Raw genomic sequence first — 13,861 nt, forward strand, 5'->3', positions numbered from 1 at the left:
AAATCAATGTACTACCGTAATAGCTAACAGCATTCTCTTCGATACAAGATATCATATTAGGCATGGTAGCTGCCTTTATTTTATCATACCAATTGTGAGAAGATATTTCATTTCTAATATTCGCATTAATTGCTGCTCTGTCGAAGTTGAGTTGATATTAGACGTGGGTGCCACGCGCCGTACGAAATGCGAGGGCGTGAAGCAAACATCGAAGGGGTGAATCTAGCATATGGCATGTAGGTAGTACTATTATGACACTGACGCCAGAAAGCAACAAACCGTACGAATGGGACAATTCATATTACCAAGAATAAAACATACAAATATTTGTGTGTGTATATATTTCTTGTTTCTTGTTTACTTCTATTATTCATTCATTCTATGTACTCATTTGGCCCCTGGCCTTTCGCATAAGCGTTTCTTTCGTTGTGTTAGTATTTACCAGGCTATATTTCAATCTAGCAGGTTGCTTTATGTGATTTAAAACAGGCACGACTTGCATTTCCTGTTGGTTATCGCACGTTTACGGCAGCGACGTCTCTACCTGCCGCGCCCATAATATCATTAATATCCGTGGCGGACTCTTCTGTTCTGCGGCCTTCGAACAACCGCCTCCACCAGCTTGGGGGATCAAATGGCCTGGAGCCATTGTGCAGCGGTGGATATACATCGTTGAAGAAGTACCAAACGTGACCAATGACGACACCCATAATCTCGTCTCTCGGTACGGTTCCGTGCATAAACAGGCTAAAGGCCATCAACACCCACGGCAGGTATGGAGCGGTAAAAACAAGCAGACCGAGGAAGCTTAGCCTGGTGTCGGGATTGCGCCTGGACCAGATATAGACGAGGGTAGAAGAGAGCGGGTGCCCGAGGAATGGCATGGAAACAAGCGGCGACAGTGCGATCAGACTGGCCATGGCATAGAGGAGAAGCCAGGAGAAATACGCAGCCGACCGTCCCGATGACTCTTCTAGCAGCCGCGCGTATCGCTGGAGGAAGTATATGTGAAAGAGTAAGTCAAGCGAAAATGGACCGAAGTAGAGAAACGTCGTCAAGAGGCGCCAGTACTGGGTTGCATCAATTAGTTAGCACATGCGAGTACGTAGCGGATAGGAATCGGCCAACCTGAGACTTGATGAAGACGGCTCGAAAGCTGTAGAATAGTTGGAATGGCGTTACCATATGGCACTGGACGAGAGCGCTGGTCAAGACTGTTGCAGCTGTCCACCATCGCGTGCATGTGGGCATCTCCCAGAACCATGTTTCCAGCGGAAGGCGATCGCCGCCCATTACTTGATCCATTTGGAGGACTGTGAAATTGTAACAATCATGCGTTAATCAAAGGGTAGCCGCAGTCGACATGAAAAATGCGTCGGTTATGCGACTGTCGAACGCAAACCAAGAAATGCTGAGGTGGCCTTTCGCAAAGCCTGAAAGAAGAAAGTAGGTAAATCGGAGCTGGGCTACCGGCATTGCGATGTGTTGCACCATTGCCACTCTGGCAGTTACGCAATTAGTAATGTAGAGGGTACTTGATGACCAGCCACTGAACAGCGGCTTGATCAACGCGGCTTGATCAACGCGGCTTATAGTAGTACCATTTATTGTACATCTAAACTTACAAGTCTATGAATGAAAATTGAATGCTGTACTTGTAAACTATCTAACATTTAAATGCTAATGACACCGACTCATTGATTCTATTCTTTACAGCTGCACTTATACATCCAAGGGGGAGATCATCGAAGCATGGGTGAGCCAACAAAGTCCATTTATAGATAGTGCTAGTAGTAGTTACTTGCCCAAAATCGTCTAGGGTGCTAATTAACACCTGCGTCAGTGTCTCTTTGCGGAGACTTATGGTGCTCGGCAAGCACGTAGCGGCACTACTACAGTACTTTGTAGGAAGCCGTTGCTTGTACTATTCTGAACCTCTTTGCTGCTCAACCTTGAGCACCGCCGGGGGCATATCTATCAATGACTTGCCTCACAATCTACCATGAAACTCCTCTCGTGTGCTTGGCACGGTGGCTTCATTTTTGCTCTCCTGTCAAGCGACCTTGTGTGGGCTAACGACCAAAGCCACCAAGCTGAGAAGGCTTCTTCTCCAAGTACACCTGGCCAATGCGAAGTACGAACCATCAACTACATCACACACACGCTGCCGTCGCTTTGCTTCAAGAGCTCATGGACAGACTCGCTGCCAACTCCAACTAAGTTGCCTGTTACAGGCGACTCCTACAACACCACCCAGCATGCCACGCGACCGCCTGTAGAGGAGCAGGCTCCTCCATCTGCTACCGAGCAAACGGACACGTTCACGAATACCTCTGCGGGCGATACCTTCGCGACACCTTTCATGTCTTTTGAGGACTGGAAGAAGATGATGCTGGAGCAAACCGGACAAGATCCCCAAGATTTACACCTGCGAAATTCAAGCGGGCGTCAGAAAACTGATAGATCATCTCCCGACTTGGATGATGTAGGATTAGGTGAAGAAGGCGAGATATCCCTAGTATTTGACGATTATGGAGAAGGAGAAAGAGAAGGCCCCAAACCTGGACCTCCCACGGAGTCGGCAAACGCGAACAGCGACGAGGATATCGACGACACCTTGATGTCCAAGGACGGGAAAACGCCCATCCACCGAAGCAAAGACGCAGGAAAAACCTGCAAGGAGCGCTTCTCATATTCCTCTTTTGACGCGGGCGCCACCATCTTGAAAGCAGGGCCGCAAGCACAAAATGCGAAAGCCATTTTGGTTGAAAACAAGGACTCTTACATGCTGCTGGAATGCTCTGCGAAAAACAAATATGTCATCGTCGAGCTTAGCGATGATATCCTCATCGACACCATTGTCATCGCCAACTTTGAATTCTTTTCTAGCATGGTTCGTCATTTCCGAGTTAGCGTAAGTGATCGGTATCCTGTGAAAATGGATAAATGGAGGGAGGTTGGAATCTTCGAAGCCGCAAATTCGCGAGATATCCAAGCATTTCTTGTGGAAAACCCCCAGATCTGGGCCAAATATGTTAGACTGGAATTTCTGACACACTACGGGAATGAGTACTATTGTCCGGTTTCTATACTCCGTGTACACGGCTCGAGGATGCTTGATTCTTGGAAAGATAGCGAGACGAATCGAGAAGACGAGGTTCATGAAGAGGAAGAAGAAGATATTCCTGTTCCCACTGTTGCTACACAACCAGCAGCAGCTGATCCAGCAGCAGCTGGACCCAGTCCACAACCCAGAGACAAGAATGAGACTCTTCCGGAGCTTGCAAGTACTTGTCTGCCTCGTGTTGATGAACTCCCCTTCCCAAATATGACGGAAACTTGCGCTGTATCCTCTGTTGCTGCAGGCGATGCAAAACTTGGAGATCCAAGCTCTGGACAAACTGGCGAAGGGACAAAACGACAAACTAAAGATGGCGCTGTGGAACCAGACTCTGCTTTGCAAGAATCTTCAAAATCAGACACCACTCAGGCTCGGGACGCATCTTCTGCGCAGCCAATAAAGCAGACAGATCCTTCCAAAGCCACTATAGACAATGCGCAAACTTCAGCAGAGTCTTCAGACACCACCGGTTCAAGTTCCGGTAGCACAAAAAGCCGGACCGCAAGTGCCTCCAGCGCCACACCAACCGTACAAGGAAGCTTTTACAACTCCATCACCAAGCGCCTGCAGCAAGTAGAGTCAAATCTCACGCTGTCGCTCAAATACGTTGAAGACCAGTCGCGGATCATGCAGGATGCCTTGCGGAGAACGGAGCAGCAACAGGTAACAAAACTCACACGCTTTCTGGGGGACCTCAACCACACCGTCCTTGCAGAGATGCGCAACGTGCGCGAGCAGTACGAGCAGATATGGCAATCCACTGTCCTAGCTCTTGAAAGTCAACGGGAGCAGTCTGAGCGCGACATCGTAGCCCTGAGCACCAGACTCAACCTGCTAGCCGACGAAGTTGTCTTCCAGAAACGAATGGCCATTGTACAGGCAATCCTCCTGCTTTCCTGCCTGTTTCTGGTCATCTTTTCCAGGGGAGTCCCCATTCCCTACCTTGCAGCCCTGCAGGAGCAAGCCGGTGGCATTGTGTATCCTTCAGCGTCGCCGTACTCCAGCCAAGGGTCTCATAATCTTTATAAATCTGATACTGGTATCCCACCAGACGAACAAACACTACCAGATAATGTCCCAGTGGTTAGTGTTTCTTCGTTCGAAGCTGCTCCCAACGTGCCGAGTAAACGAATACCTCACTCTTTGTCTGAAACGACAGAGCCCCATGAGCCAATCTGTGAAGATGGTGAAGAAGAGTATCCGCGGCGGAATCCCTTACCAAGCCCGCCAGTTGAAGACAAGTACCAGTATGTACATTACTTAGACCAAGAGCTAAGGTTCCATTCGCTACACCATCCAACCCCAGTTCACCCAAACACGCCCCGGAAACCCCTTCCTTCTCTTCCTGAACATTCATCAAGTCAGGATTCTTAATAAGGCAATGTTCTCGCAAAGATACATTGCTCTTCGGCATTGTTTTGCTTTTTATATGAGCATTTTGTTAGTGTAGTGCGTGTGGGATATTAGATCACGGCCCTATGGCAATGGTACGAAGCATGTGGAATTTTCATTGAATGCAGTATATATATTAAATTACAGACCAACTTTGTTTTCTGTTTAGCTACGCATCCTCATTTTACCTTGTGAAATTCGTGGTTTATCAAGCGGTATATAGCAAAGTGGGTTGGTCGGTCCGAAATAAGTGAAAACGATCATCGCAAATAGAATCAGTAAACTTCAACAACGTCCGCAAAATAATAGTGGCTTTTTTCGGCCAAAGGTGGTTCAGTTAGAACTTCACTCACTAAGCCGCACTGCCGTAGAGATGCTGTATGGCGGTCTCGTAGTCGTACTCCTCGAGAGCTGCAAGACGAGTTCCTCGATCATATTGAGATCGCCGGCGCCGCTGTTCGTCACGAAAGTGCTGTCCTGCATTCGGTGTGAAGAGGCCTGACAATTGTAAGTTTGGGAATGGCCAATGAGTCAAAACCGCTTTATGTTACTTACCAACATGTTCAGCATTCTCGCAGCTTCGCTTCATCTTGGATTGATTATCAGGTTCTGGGAACGGCTCTTCTTGTCCAGCGAGATCGGGCATTGGTCCATTAGATGTGTAGTAAAGCTGGCCTCCGTTAGTTATTCTATTGCAATCCAATACACTAAAGGAATTTTGCGGCAAGATGCTTACTTTAGGGCGATAGTGCGAGGCCTCTAGCATTACTGAACTGTTTCGAAATTTCTGCACTAGACAATCTTTACCCTGAATGGCTGTATATCATGGTCAGTATGAGGAACACGAGTATCTACTGAGACAGACTTACTGGCATATGAGATCTCTGCTACCTTGTCACTTTTGAAACAGTTCCTAGATAAAAGTGTCAGCAAATCAGAATACTCATAGAGAAAATTGCATAGAAGAAAGATCATACCAGCGCTGATTTCCGCGGGCATTGACAAACTTGAGTTGTTATATTAGCATTAACTCCATTATGAGTGAATGGGAATTAAGTGTACTGACATCGATAATATCTAGAGGCTGCAAATCGATGTCAGTCGAGCTGAAAGGTGTCACAAGAGAGGAGCTAAACTCACATCTACAAAGTTGATGAACGCATATCCGACACTGTTCATAGCCGTTAGTATTTGGATAGAATAATACACGGGCAGTGGAGTGAATGAATACTCACTTGCAATCGTTGGCAAAGTCGATGCGAAGGTACATGAAATCGTACTTCCCCCAGCTAGATTCGTCAATGATTCTTTTAAGCATGGCTTGGTCAACTTTGTTGGGAATATTCCGAAGCATAATCTACAAAATAGTCAATGGTAATTCATAGTTACATGGTAGATGGCCTTACTGTGGTGCGAACATCGATACCATCGCGAATGCGAGTGATGTCAACGTGGTTATGATGAGTTGCTGTACTGTGATAGGTAGACCTGTTGACTCTCATGGCGTTCTGACGGCGGGCATCTGCTCTGTCAGCCCCTGAAAAAGTCCTGGATGGACTATAGTTATTCTGAGCGGTGAGGGCTGGAGACGGCGGCGTTTGATACAAAGTTCCGAAGACAGGGTACTGAGGAGGATATGGTGTCAAAGGGGAAGTCGAGTTTGTTTGCACCTGGGGTAAGAAGGAGTCCAGCATATATGGCACAGCAGCCGGCGTGAATGGTGCTTGAAACATGAGCGGATACATGGCTACAGGTGCATTGTAGTGAGCATCTCCCTGCCCAACCTGAGAAGAGTTTGAGTTTGAGTTTGAGTTAGGACTAACAGAGCCAAGGCGTTGAGAACCTGGGTCATCTATTCTTTTGCTAACGGTCATCTCTTCCATTGCGCCGGTGATCCCTGAGGCCGACAAAGCATCAAAGTTGTATGCGGATGCGAAAAGCTGAATTCCCTTGATTGCCATAAATGTCAGTATGAATACTACATGAAGTAGATGAACGTAACGCACCTCAGTGGAGATACCGCCACTGCAAGCCTGTATGACGGGGAAGGCTATGGTGGTGTCACAGAACTCCGCAACAGCTCTGAAAGAGCCGTTTGGGAAAGTAGATAGCCTGACAAAAGCAAACAAGCGACCATGTGACTGCAAAAATCGATGAGCCACTCCCATAACATGAGTCGAGTCCATAACAACTCCGGGCGGGACTACAACAAAGACTTGAACTTGGCCAGTATGAGAGAGGCCGACTGCATAACTGGAAAGTTTATCCAACTCAGCTCGAGGATCAGAATCTAAACTTCCCACGTCAAGGTGAGCGCCTTGAGACTGGGCAACACGCGTGGGATTGGCAAAGGCGGTTTTCCAGCCCTTGTCCACTTGATGAAGTTTTGCCTGCACAGCACAGGCGTCTCTGATATCGGTGAAGTAGATAAACACTCCGCCACTGTGAGCTCTGAAATTTCTTGCACCGTAAGCGTGGTTACCATCCTTTTCAATGTCCTATAGATATAGCAAGTGCCATAGGTCAGTATTGGTTCGCTGAAGATTCGTTGGTATACTTACGGCTAAAACAGCTTCTACTTCACGCGTGGAAATTTGGGTGGGCGATGATATAACAAGAATTCTCGACAATCCAATGTCGGTACTCAGAGCGCCAGAAATAGGACCTTCTCCGTCTGGCAAGCGGATGTAGGTATTGCCAATAAAGGGGCTGAATGTTGAGGCTGTTGGTGACAATCTCGTGCCAACGCCATGCATGGAGGTGATGAAGGGATCTTTATCCACGTGGGAAACTATACCGCGATAACTGCTGGTAGGAAGCCGAGCAGGAGACGCAGTGGTAGCTGAGCGGGCAAAGCTCTTGAGAAGGCTGGATGACTTTGAACCATCGTCTGGGCTCATGGAGGTCAATCGAGTGTCGGGCGTTCCCTTGAAAGAATCGGCTCCCCCACTCGATGATCGAGGAGACGATGGATTGTCATTTTGGTGCGCCATTGCAAGTGAACCGTGGCCTAGTAATGGTTGAGATCGATATATGGTTCCTGGAAGTGAAGTACGCCTCTATCGCAGATCAAAACTTGTAGGCCTAGTAGTAGTAACGATTCTACTTCTTGTACGTGTGTAGCGGAAAAAAAGAAGATGCAGAGTGCTCGCTGCAGAAAAGAGATGACATGTTCACAAGAGAAAGAGGAAGAAGGGCAGTCCGCGAGAGATGCTGGAGAGAGCTTGCTTCAAGGGACAGACTCGGGGAGCAGCTGCCAATTTCTGCCTGGAGGAAAAGTGATACGCCGTTGCTCTTGCCTTCCTTGCATCGTGAAAAAACTTGCTCTTCCCCCCTTTTTTCTGCTCTTGGCATTAGGCATAGAGGCGGGCTAATAAGGCAGGTGCTAGCTTGCCATCTGTTCGCACTGCCGCGTTTCCTTCTCCCGCTCTTGCCTTATAGCAAGTAGTAGGAGTTACTTGTTCGTGATTCGATTCACACACTCAGATGAACTGCGACAAGAACGATGCAACAGCTTATCAGAGCAAACCGCTATTTGTGGTTTTTGTACTTGCAGTGAGCTTTACCTGCCTGATCTAGTTGTATGATTCAAGAATTATCAGATTGAATGATGATGAATGAGAAGAGTTTGCTTAGTAGTATGTAGTGAGACATCAATACGTGAGTAGTTGAGTTTTGAGGCCATCCCTCTGTAATGAGAGTCTAGGAAGATAGGAGCTACTTCTATCCAGTTCATAGATGAGTTGGATGGTCTTGTATTTGGAAAAGGATAGTAAAATTAAAAAGAACATCGAAAACAGAAAAAGAAATTTGCAACTTCTGAACTGCTGTGTCATAGATAGCTCGCAATTAATGTAATATTATCCTAGGCACCTACAATATTTCGTTAAATACTACAAGACTCCTTGCTGGCTTTCCCGTGACCCAGACAATAAACATATTCCCAATTCCTGCCATTGTGCGCCAGTGATATCTCAATATAATAAATAACTCGCTGTATAAACAAGCTGTTAGTGAAAAAAAATGGTAATGTGGCTGGACGCTGATATATTTTTTTTCCAGACAAAAATTGAAGAGCAGATTTGCAATTGATGTGAGCTCCCTGAACTCCTTTTATGTTATGGGCTGCGGTCCTCTTCTTCGTCGACCTCGGTTAGGACCATCTGGACGCTGTGCTAATACATCTCTCAGCAGCGGGTCGTCCTTATTCTTATCAACATGATGTACGCGAACGTGTCTGTAGAGTATCAAAAGTCAAAACGGTATCCTGGGGACTTATCTGCACGACGTAAAGAGCCATGTGACAATAGAAAGTGAGTGTCGAGACGGCAGTGACATACCTCTGCAAATTGTCCGGCCTTGGGTATTTGTGTTCTCTATCTGCACAAAAGGGACAGACATATCCGGGCGAATCATGTACCAAGCCGTGCCGTATCATCTCATTTTTGCGCTTGAAACCTTTCCCACCTTCGGCGCGGGGACACCCCTTCACGGGGCAGTAGTGTGGGCGGGCTGAAGAATGCACATTAGCGTGGGAATTGAGAAGATATTGAGTTTGAAACGGCGCAGCAGTACACCCGTCAAACGTGCACTTGTAGCCTCCAATCTGAGGATTAGTAATTCCGTCGATGCTCATACGATCCGCTACAGATGCGATGGCCGGTGGTGAGGCAAGAGCGTAGGGCTGGAGGTTCTTATTGGAGGCGTTGCTTATGTACTCGGCGGGAGAGCGATGCGAGGATCCGCTGGAGGCCTGGCCATATGGGCTGGAGGCGAGGGAGCTGGGAGATGGGAAGCTGCGCTGATATGCTTCACTGGGGGAGATTGGGGGTGACACACGACCACCGGCAGGCATTGGCTGGAAGCGCGCGACATTTACGTTTGAGGATCGAGAAAACGCTCGCGCGTCGCCAGGCGGGCGCATTGACAAGTCCCTGTCGCCGGGTGGTGGTTGTATCTCTGTCGGGAATTGACTCTCAATATTCAATTCACGAATCGACGGTAGGCTCATATTTTGGCCGCTATTACTATCGGACTTGGACGAGGCTATCTGCAAGGGGGCCAGCTCGCCGGACTCGGGCGATAATAAAGACTGCGATCCATTCTCCGTTGCGCTGTGGCGTCCACCCAACATGTGTGGCGGGCTTTTAACAAAGTGTTTGGGGCTAGGCAGGACGTCGTCACGAATGGAGAGTTGGCCGGTTGAGGCTGTCAGGTCAGAGCTGGGCTTATCTTGGCCGTGGTAAGACGACTCGAGCTCTGAACTCGCGGCCAACGCTCCGACAGCGAAAGCCTGGAGATGATGTGCACCATCGCTTCTGGCGGTCTGCGGCCGCTGGACATAGTCGGCATCGGCCAAGTGTTTGCCGTCTCGAGGGAGACTCTTCTGGGAGTCGTCGTCGTCTTCGGTGGTTTCAAGGTCATCTCCGCCAGCCAACGCCTGGTGGCTCGCGGTTTGTGCTATCTCGGGAAGACGACCGTTGGCAAGATAGGTGATAAGGACAGTATCACCAGACACGGGTTGGAGCTTTGGGCGATTAGACTTGGCATTTCCGTCGATGGGAGGAAGACTGACTGAAGCGATTGGTATGTCTGGGGGAGGGCTCTCTGTGAGTTCGAGCTTGGGATGCACCGCTTTCATCTGAGGAGAGCCGGGCGGGTCCTCGTCTGCATTGAACGAATCTATCTGAGCATAGTCGTTGTACTGTCCAAGCGGTGGGTGTGGCGATCGCGGTGACTGCATCAAGCGTTCCTGGCATTGACCTTGGGGCTGGCTTTGTCGGGCTATCAGTTGCGGAACCGTCGTCATGGTTCAGTTGTCCAGGAGGCCACCGGTCAACTCTCCATGGCACCCTGGGGCATGCGGGGGGCTATAACGCTTTGGCGCAGACAGGAGGTACTTTATCTGCCTTGGAAGCTGACGAGGATGGATGGAAGATGGAACACGCGAATCCAGCAGCTCTTTTCGTCTTTTTTTTCTGCTTTCTTCTCCGTTCCCCCTTTTCTCGAATTCCTGCTGTTCTTTCTCTTTCAAAGAGCTGCTGGCAATGCAAGTCGAAAGCGGAGCAGATTGAAGGGGGACCGTAAAGTCCCTCTATGATTCTCTACGGATTCTCTGGTCTCCTGGAGTTGTTCCCAGCCTTTCTTCCTGTGTTGGGAACTGCTCAGGATCTGCCCCCGCGCAGCTTATGCGCGCGTTTGTGAGTGTGTGTGCCTTTTTCTGCGCAAACGGCACGTGAACGTGAACCTCGTCAGGTATCTTATAGACACCAAGCCCTGTCTGTAGGAGCCGTATTCAAAAAGCTAGGTAAGGACAGAGAGTATGGCTTGCAAAAAAAATACGAGAAGCTGAGGCCAGAGGACGCCGAAATGGCGGAGGAGGGTACAATGCGACGCAAAAAATCAGGACCAGGCAGTCTAGGCTCGAATGGATTAAAATGACATGCGATAACTCGACGCTCGAGATGGATTGACCACAGAATAGCAGGCAAGTTCAAAGCTGCTGCTACTCGTACTGTAGATGGGGTCGAATGGCGGGGGATGGACAATTAGGCGGCGGTAAAGTGGTCTAGCGCATAGTAAGAGCAGATGCTGTGCTGTCGCATTCCGTGGAGGACGCCCGGCCTTTCTGCGTGAGTGGTTGTGCACGCTAGCAGCCCGTGAGTGTGTGTCAGTAAGTCCAGTCTGTCAGATATTGGATATTGCTGCAAATAGCACGGAGAGCGAGAAGTGCGTGAGAGCGAGGGAGGAGAGAGGAGGCTCGCATCTCGATGGAGCTGCTGCTGGGAGGCCGTGAAACAGCGCCATTGGTGGTACTACTACTACATGCCATTGCGCCTCGTCCTATTAGTAGGCTATACGGTAGGTCGAAATGCGGATCCAGCCCAGCAGAGTCGAGAAGGTCTCAAGCTTCATGTCAGCATCTCTTCATGCAAGAATGTGCAGGCCGTGATGGGGATTGGGTGCTGGCAGTGCTGGGTGCCTGACCTAATTGGCTCTAGGCAGAATGATAGGGAGTCTTAGAGGCATTTGCGTGGTAGCAGATAGCGGACAGCAGGTGCTAATATGCAATATGCAGGGAGGTAAGTCATGAAGGTAGCAGTGCTAGTACTTAGTTAGCAGCAGGCAGGCGAGCAGAAGCATGTGGGAACGTGGCAGAGCGTGGCAATTCAAACAGAGCTGAGCGAAAAGCAGCGCTGGGGGATAGGATATCAATATCATTCCAAATGGCCCTCGGGCTGGAGCCAGCACAGCACTAGCACAGGCGAGCATAGTCCACCCAATGTATGTAAGTACGGAGTAATAGGGCCAACGATAGTATTTTGATACAACACCACCCGTCTTAGCATCAACCTAAATGAAGCGTTTATTCGGGCGGGAGGGTCTCGCCTACCGCCATCCATGGCTTTTCCATGGTATCCTTATTTATCTGCCGCCGTGACCTCGGTTAAAAGGCTGCCGGCCCACGCCGCCAAAGCTTCCGGTGTGGCACCGATCTCGAATCGTCCAGCCGAGGTCATTTCTAGCAGCAATTCAACGCGCTTCCCCGGATCGGAGTGACATAACCAGACAAAAAATAGTTGACCAGCTCTCAACTTTAAACTCTCAATTCTGCGATCCATAAGGTGAACAATTTCTGCCGCTGTCGATTCCACTGCGTGTCCCGCGTAGGCTATAAATTGCACTTGTATCTGAACCCCCAGTCCATTTGCCGTGCCTTGTATGCGTAGCAAGCACATGCTTCAGATCTAATCGCAGCTTTCTTTCTTTTTCTTTTTCTTGTCGCAAGTCACAATGGCTCAGTCCAAGCCTGTCATTTCGCCTTGGGGCGGCGCTGTCGCCGGCGCGACCGGAGCCGTCATAGCTAATGCCTTGGTATATCCTCTAGATATGTAGGTTTTTGTTGTTTTTGTTGTTCTCCGCCATTTCCAATGCTGCTGCTTACTTACCTGTTTGCGACAGCGTTAAGACGAAGCTACAGGTTCAAGTGAAGCCTTCCGGCGAAAAGGGCGAGAATTCTTCCGATGAAGTACACTACACGTCGACCTGGGACGCCATCTCGCGGATCATGGCGGAAGAGGGCATCCAGGGCCTATATGCCGGTATGAATGGTTCTCTGGTTGGTGTAGCGTCTACGAATTTCGCATACTTCTACTGGTACACCGTCGCCAGAGCGCTATACGCAAAATACGCCGGTCCTTCTGCGAGCGCGCCCTCTACAGCGATAGAGCTCTCTCTTGGCGCCGCTGCCGGTGCTCTGGCGCAGCTTTTCACAATCCCCGTTGCCGTTGTAACGACTCGCCAGCAGACCGCCGCGAAGGCGGATAGAAAGGGACTCTTCGCAACAGCCCAGGAAGTCATCGAGGGGCCGGATGGTGTTAGTGGGCTTTGGAGGGGTCTCAAGGCCAGTCTCGTCCTGGTCGTCAACCCAGCCATCACGTATGGTGCCTACGAGCGGCTGAAGGACGTCTTTTTCCACGGCAAATCCAAGCTGCAACCTTGGGAGGCATTCGGTAAGTACCTATTACCGAGGTTATCGCTTTGCTCCATATAGTGTGTCCTAACAATTTTAGCCCTGGGAGCCATGTCCAAAGCTCTGGCAACGATAGTTACCCAGCCTCTCATTGTTGCCAAGGTGGGCTTACAGTCAAAGCCACCTCCCGCGAGAAAAGGAAAGCCATTCAAGAGCTTCATAGAGGTGATGCGCTTCATAATCGAGCATGAAGGCGTCCTCGGGCTCTTCAAGGGAATGGGACCCCAGATCTTAAAGGGTCTCCTTGTCCAGGGCATTTTGATGATGACAAAAGAGAAGTACGTCCATTCCGTCAGAGGGTATCTACCAAATATTTCATTTCAGAGTACAATGCTAACTTTTTCTAACAGGGTTGAATTGTATATGGTACTATTTTTACGATACCTGAAGTCACTCTCCCTCTCAAGAGCAAGGGGAGCTATCGCGGCTTCATCAGCTGCGACTTTGGCACAGAACGCCACACTGATAACACCCTTGGTGAAAAGCTAATCCCGTATTTTTTGCTCCTAGTTGATTAATGTTTTGTATGTTTTGTATGATAGACGCTATCTCTATAGCTATATAGTACTATACGGACCTGCACACGCTTAGTAGCCTTGTAATATATAGGCATATGAATTTGACGCTTCCAAGAAGTATTCTTTAGTGATGACCCAAAGTCCCTACCTATGTTTTTGATGTAATTTACCCGCTAATCCAGTAAAGAAGCTTTAATGTCCCATAGCCTCAGCGTATTCTGAATTCTATCATCACTTGCTATATTCTCGAGCATCTACTACGTACTATTCTTTAATATAAAAAAACAAATCATATTG

At 48.9% G+C, this 13,861-nt stretch overlaps 5 protein-coding genes across 5 annotated transcripts; 2 read left to right on the forward strand and 3 right to left on the reverse strand.

Moving 5' to 3' along the window:
- Positions 1-157: 157 nt before the first annotated feature.
- GGI43DRAFT_411443 (Der1-like family-domain-containing protein) lies at positions 158-1,510 on the reverse strand. Its single transcript, XM_083206715.1, has 2 exons — positions 1,129-1,510; positions 158-1,070 (listed from the first exon to the last, which is right to left on the reverse strand). The coding sequence occupies exons 1-2, from the start codon at positions 1,303-1,305 to the stop codon at positions 513-515; spliced, it is 735 nt and encodes a 244-aa protein (XP_083057979.1). The 5' UTR covers positions 1,306-1,510; the 3' UTR covers positions 158-512.
- Positions 1,511-1,874: 364 nt separating this feature from the next.
- On the forward strand, positions 1,875-4,763 carry GGI43DRAFT_123722 (UNC-like C-terminal-domain-containing protein). Its single transcript, XM_083199074.1, has one exon. The coding sequence runs from the start codon at positions 2,003-2,005 to the stop codon at positions 4,493-4,495; it is 2,493 nt and encodes an 830-aa protein (XP_083057980.1). The 5' UTR covers positions 1,875-2,002; the 3' UTR covers positions 4,496-4,763.
- A 102-nt stretch (positions 4,764-4,865) lies between these two features.
- GGI43DRAFT_386071 (RNA recognition motif 2-domain-containing protein) lies at positions 4,866-7,506 on the reverse strand (the record flags this gene model as incomplete). Its single annotated transcript, XM_083203740.1, has 11 exons — positions 4,866-5,011; positions 5,069-5,183; positions 5,250-5,329; positions 5,383-5,426; positions 5,491-5,519; positions 5,580-5,597; positions 5,654-5,684; positions 5,749-5,870; positions 5,920-6,462; positions 6,520-7,011; positions 7,075-7,506. The coding sequence occupies 11 exons, from the start codon at positions 7,504-7,506 to the stop codon at positions 4,866-4,868; spliced, it is 2,052 nt and encodes a 683-aa protein (XP_083057981.1).
- Positions 7,507-8,568: 1,062 nt separating this feature from the next.
- Positions 8,569-10,802, reverse strand: GGI43DRAFT_123807 (uncharacterized protein). Its single transcript, XM_083199076.1, has 2 exons — positions 8,854-10,802; positions 8,569-8,792 (listed from the first exon to the last, which is right to left on the reverse strand). The coding sequence occupies exons 1-2, from the start codon at positions 10,320-10,322 to the stop codon at positions 8,789-8,791; spliced, it is 1,473 nt and encodes a 490-aa protein (XP_083057982.1). The 5' UTR covers positions 10,323-10,802; the 3' UTR covers positions 8,569-8,788.
- Positions 10,803-12,112: 1,310 nt separating this feature from the next.
- Positions 12,113-13,779, forward strand: GGI43DRAFT_123798 (mitochondrial carrier domain-containing protein). The gene is made up of 4 exons (XM_083199075.1): positions 12,113-12,405; positions 12,476-13,026; positions 13,087-13,324; positions 13,397-13,779. The coding sequence occupies exons 1-4, from the start codon at positions 12,308-12,310 to the stop codon at positions 13,533-13,535; spliced, it is 1,026 nt and encodes a 341-aa protein (XP_083057983.1). The 5' UTR covers positions 12,113-12,307; the 3' UTR covers positions 13,536-13,779.
- Positions 13,780-13,861: the final 82 nt, after the last annotated feature.

This window comes from Trichoderma evansii (genome assembly GCF_050947405.1).
Source record: "Trichoderma evansii strain SZMC 28006 chromosome Unknown GGI43scaffold_18, whole genome shotgun sequence".
In the NCBI taxonomy this organism is placed as follows: domain Eukaryota; kingdom Fungi; phylum Ascomycota; class Sordariomycetes; order Hypocreales; family Hypocreaceae; genus Trichoderma; species Trichoderma evansii.

Bases quoted from the DNA above. Each gene is read 5' to 3' on its own strand.
- GGI43DRAFT_123798 (XM_083199075.1), top strand. From the start codon at position 12,308: ATGGCTCAGTCCAAGCCTGTCATTTCGCCTTGGGGCGGCGCTGTCGCC. The intron at 12,406-12,475 runs GTAGGTTTTTGT...TGTTTGCGACAG, and splicing joins TTGGTATATCCTCTAGATAT to CGTTAAGACGAAGCTACAGG. The intron at 13,027-13,086 runs GTAAGTACCTAT...TAACAATTTTAG, and splicing joins GCAACCTTGGGAGGCATTCG to CCCTGGGAGCCATGTCCAAA.
- GGI43DRAFT_411443 (XM_083206715.1), bottom strand. From the start codon at position 1,305: ATGGATCAAGTAATGGGCGGCGATCGCCTTCCGCTGGAAACATGGTTC. The intron at 1,071-1,128 runs GTTGGCCGATTC...GATGCAACCCAG, and splicing joins CCGTCTTCATCAAGTCTCAG to TACTGGCGCCTCTTGACGAC.
- GGI43DRAFT_123807 (XM_083199076.1), bottom strand. From the start codon at position 10,322: ATGACGACGGTTCCGCAACTGATAGCCCGACAAAGCCAGCCCCAAGGT.
- GGI43DRAFT_123722 (XM_083199074.1), top strand. From the start codon at position 2,003: ATGAAACTCCTCTCGTGTGCTTGGCACGGTGGCTTCATTTTTGCTCTC.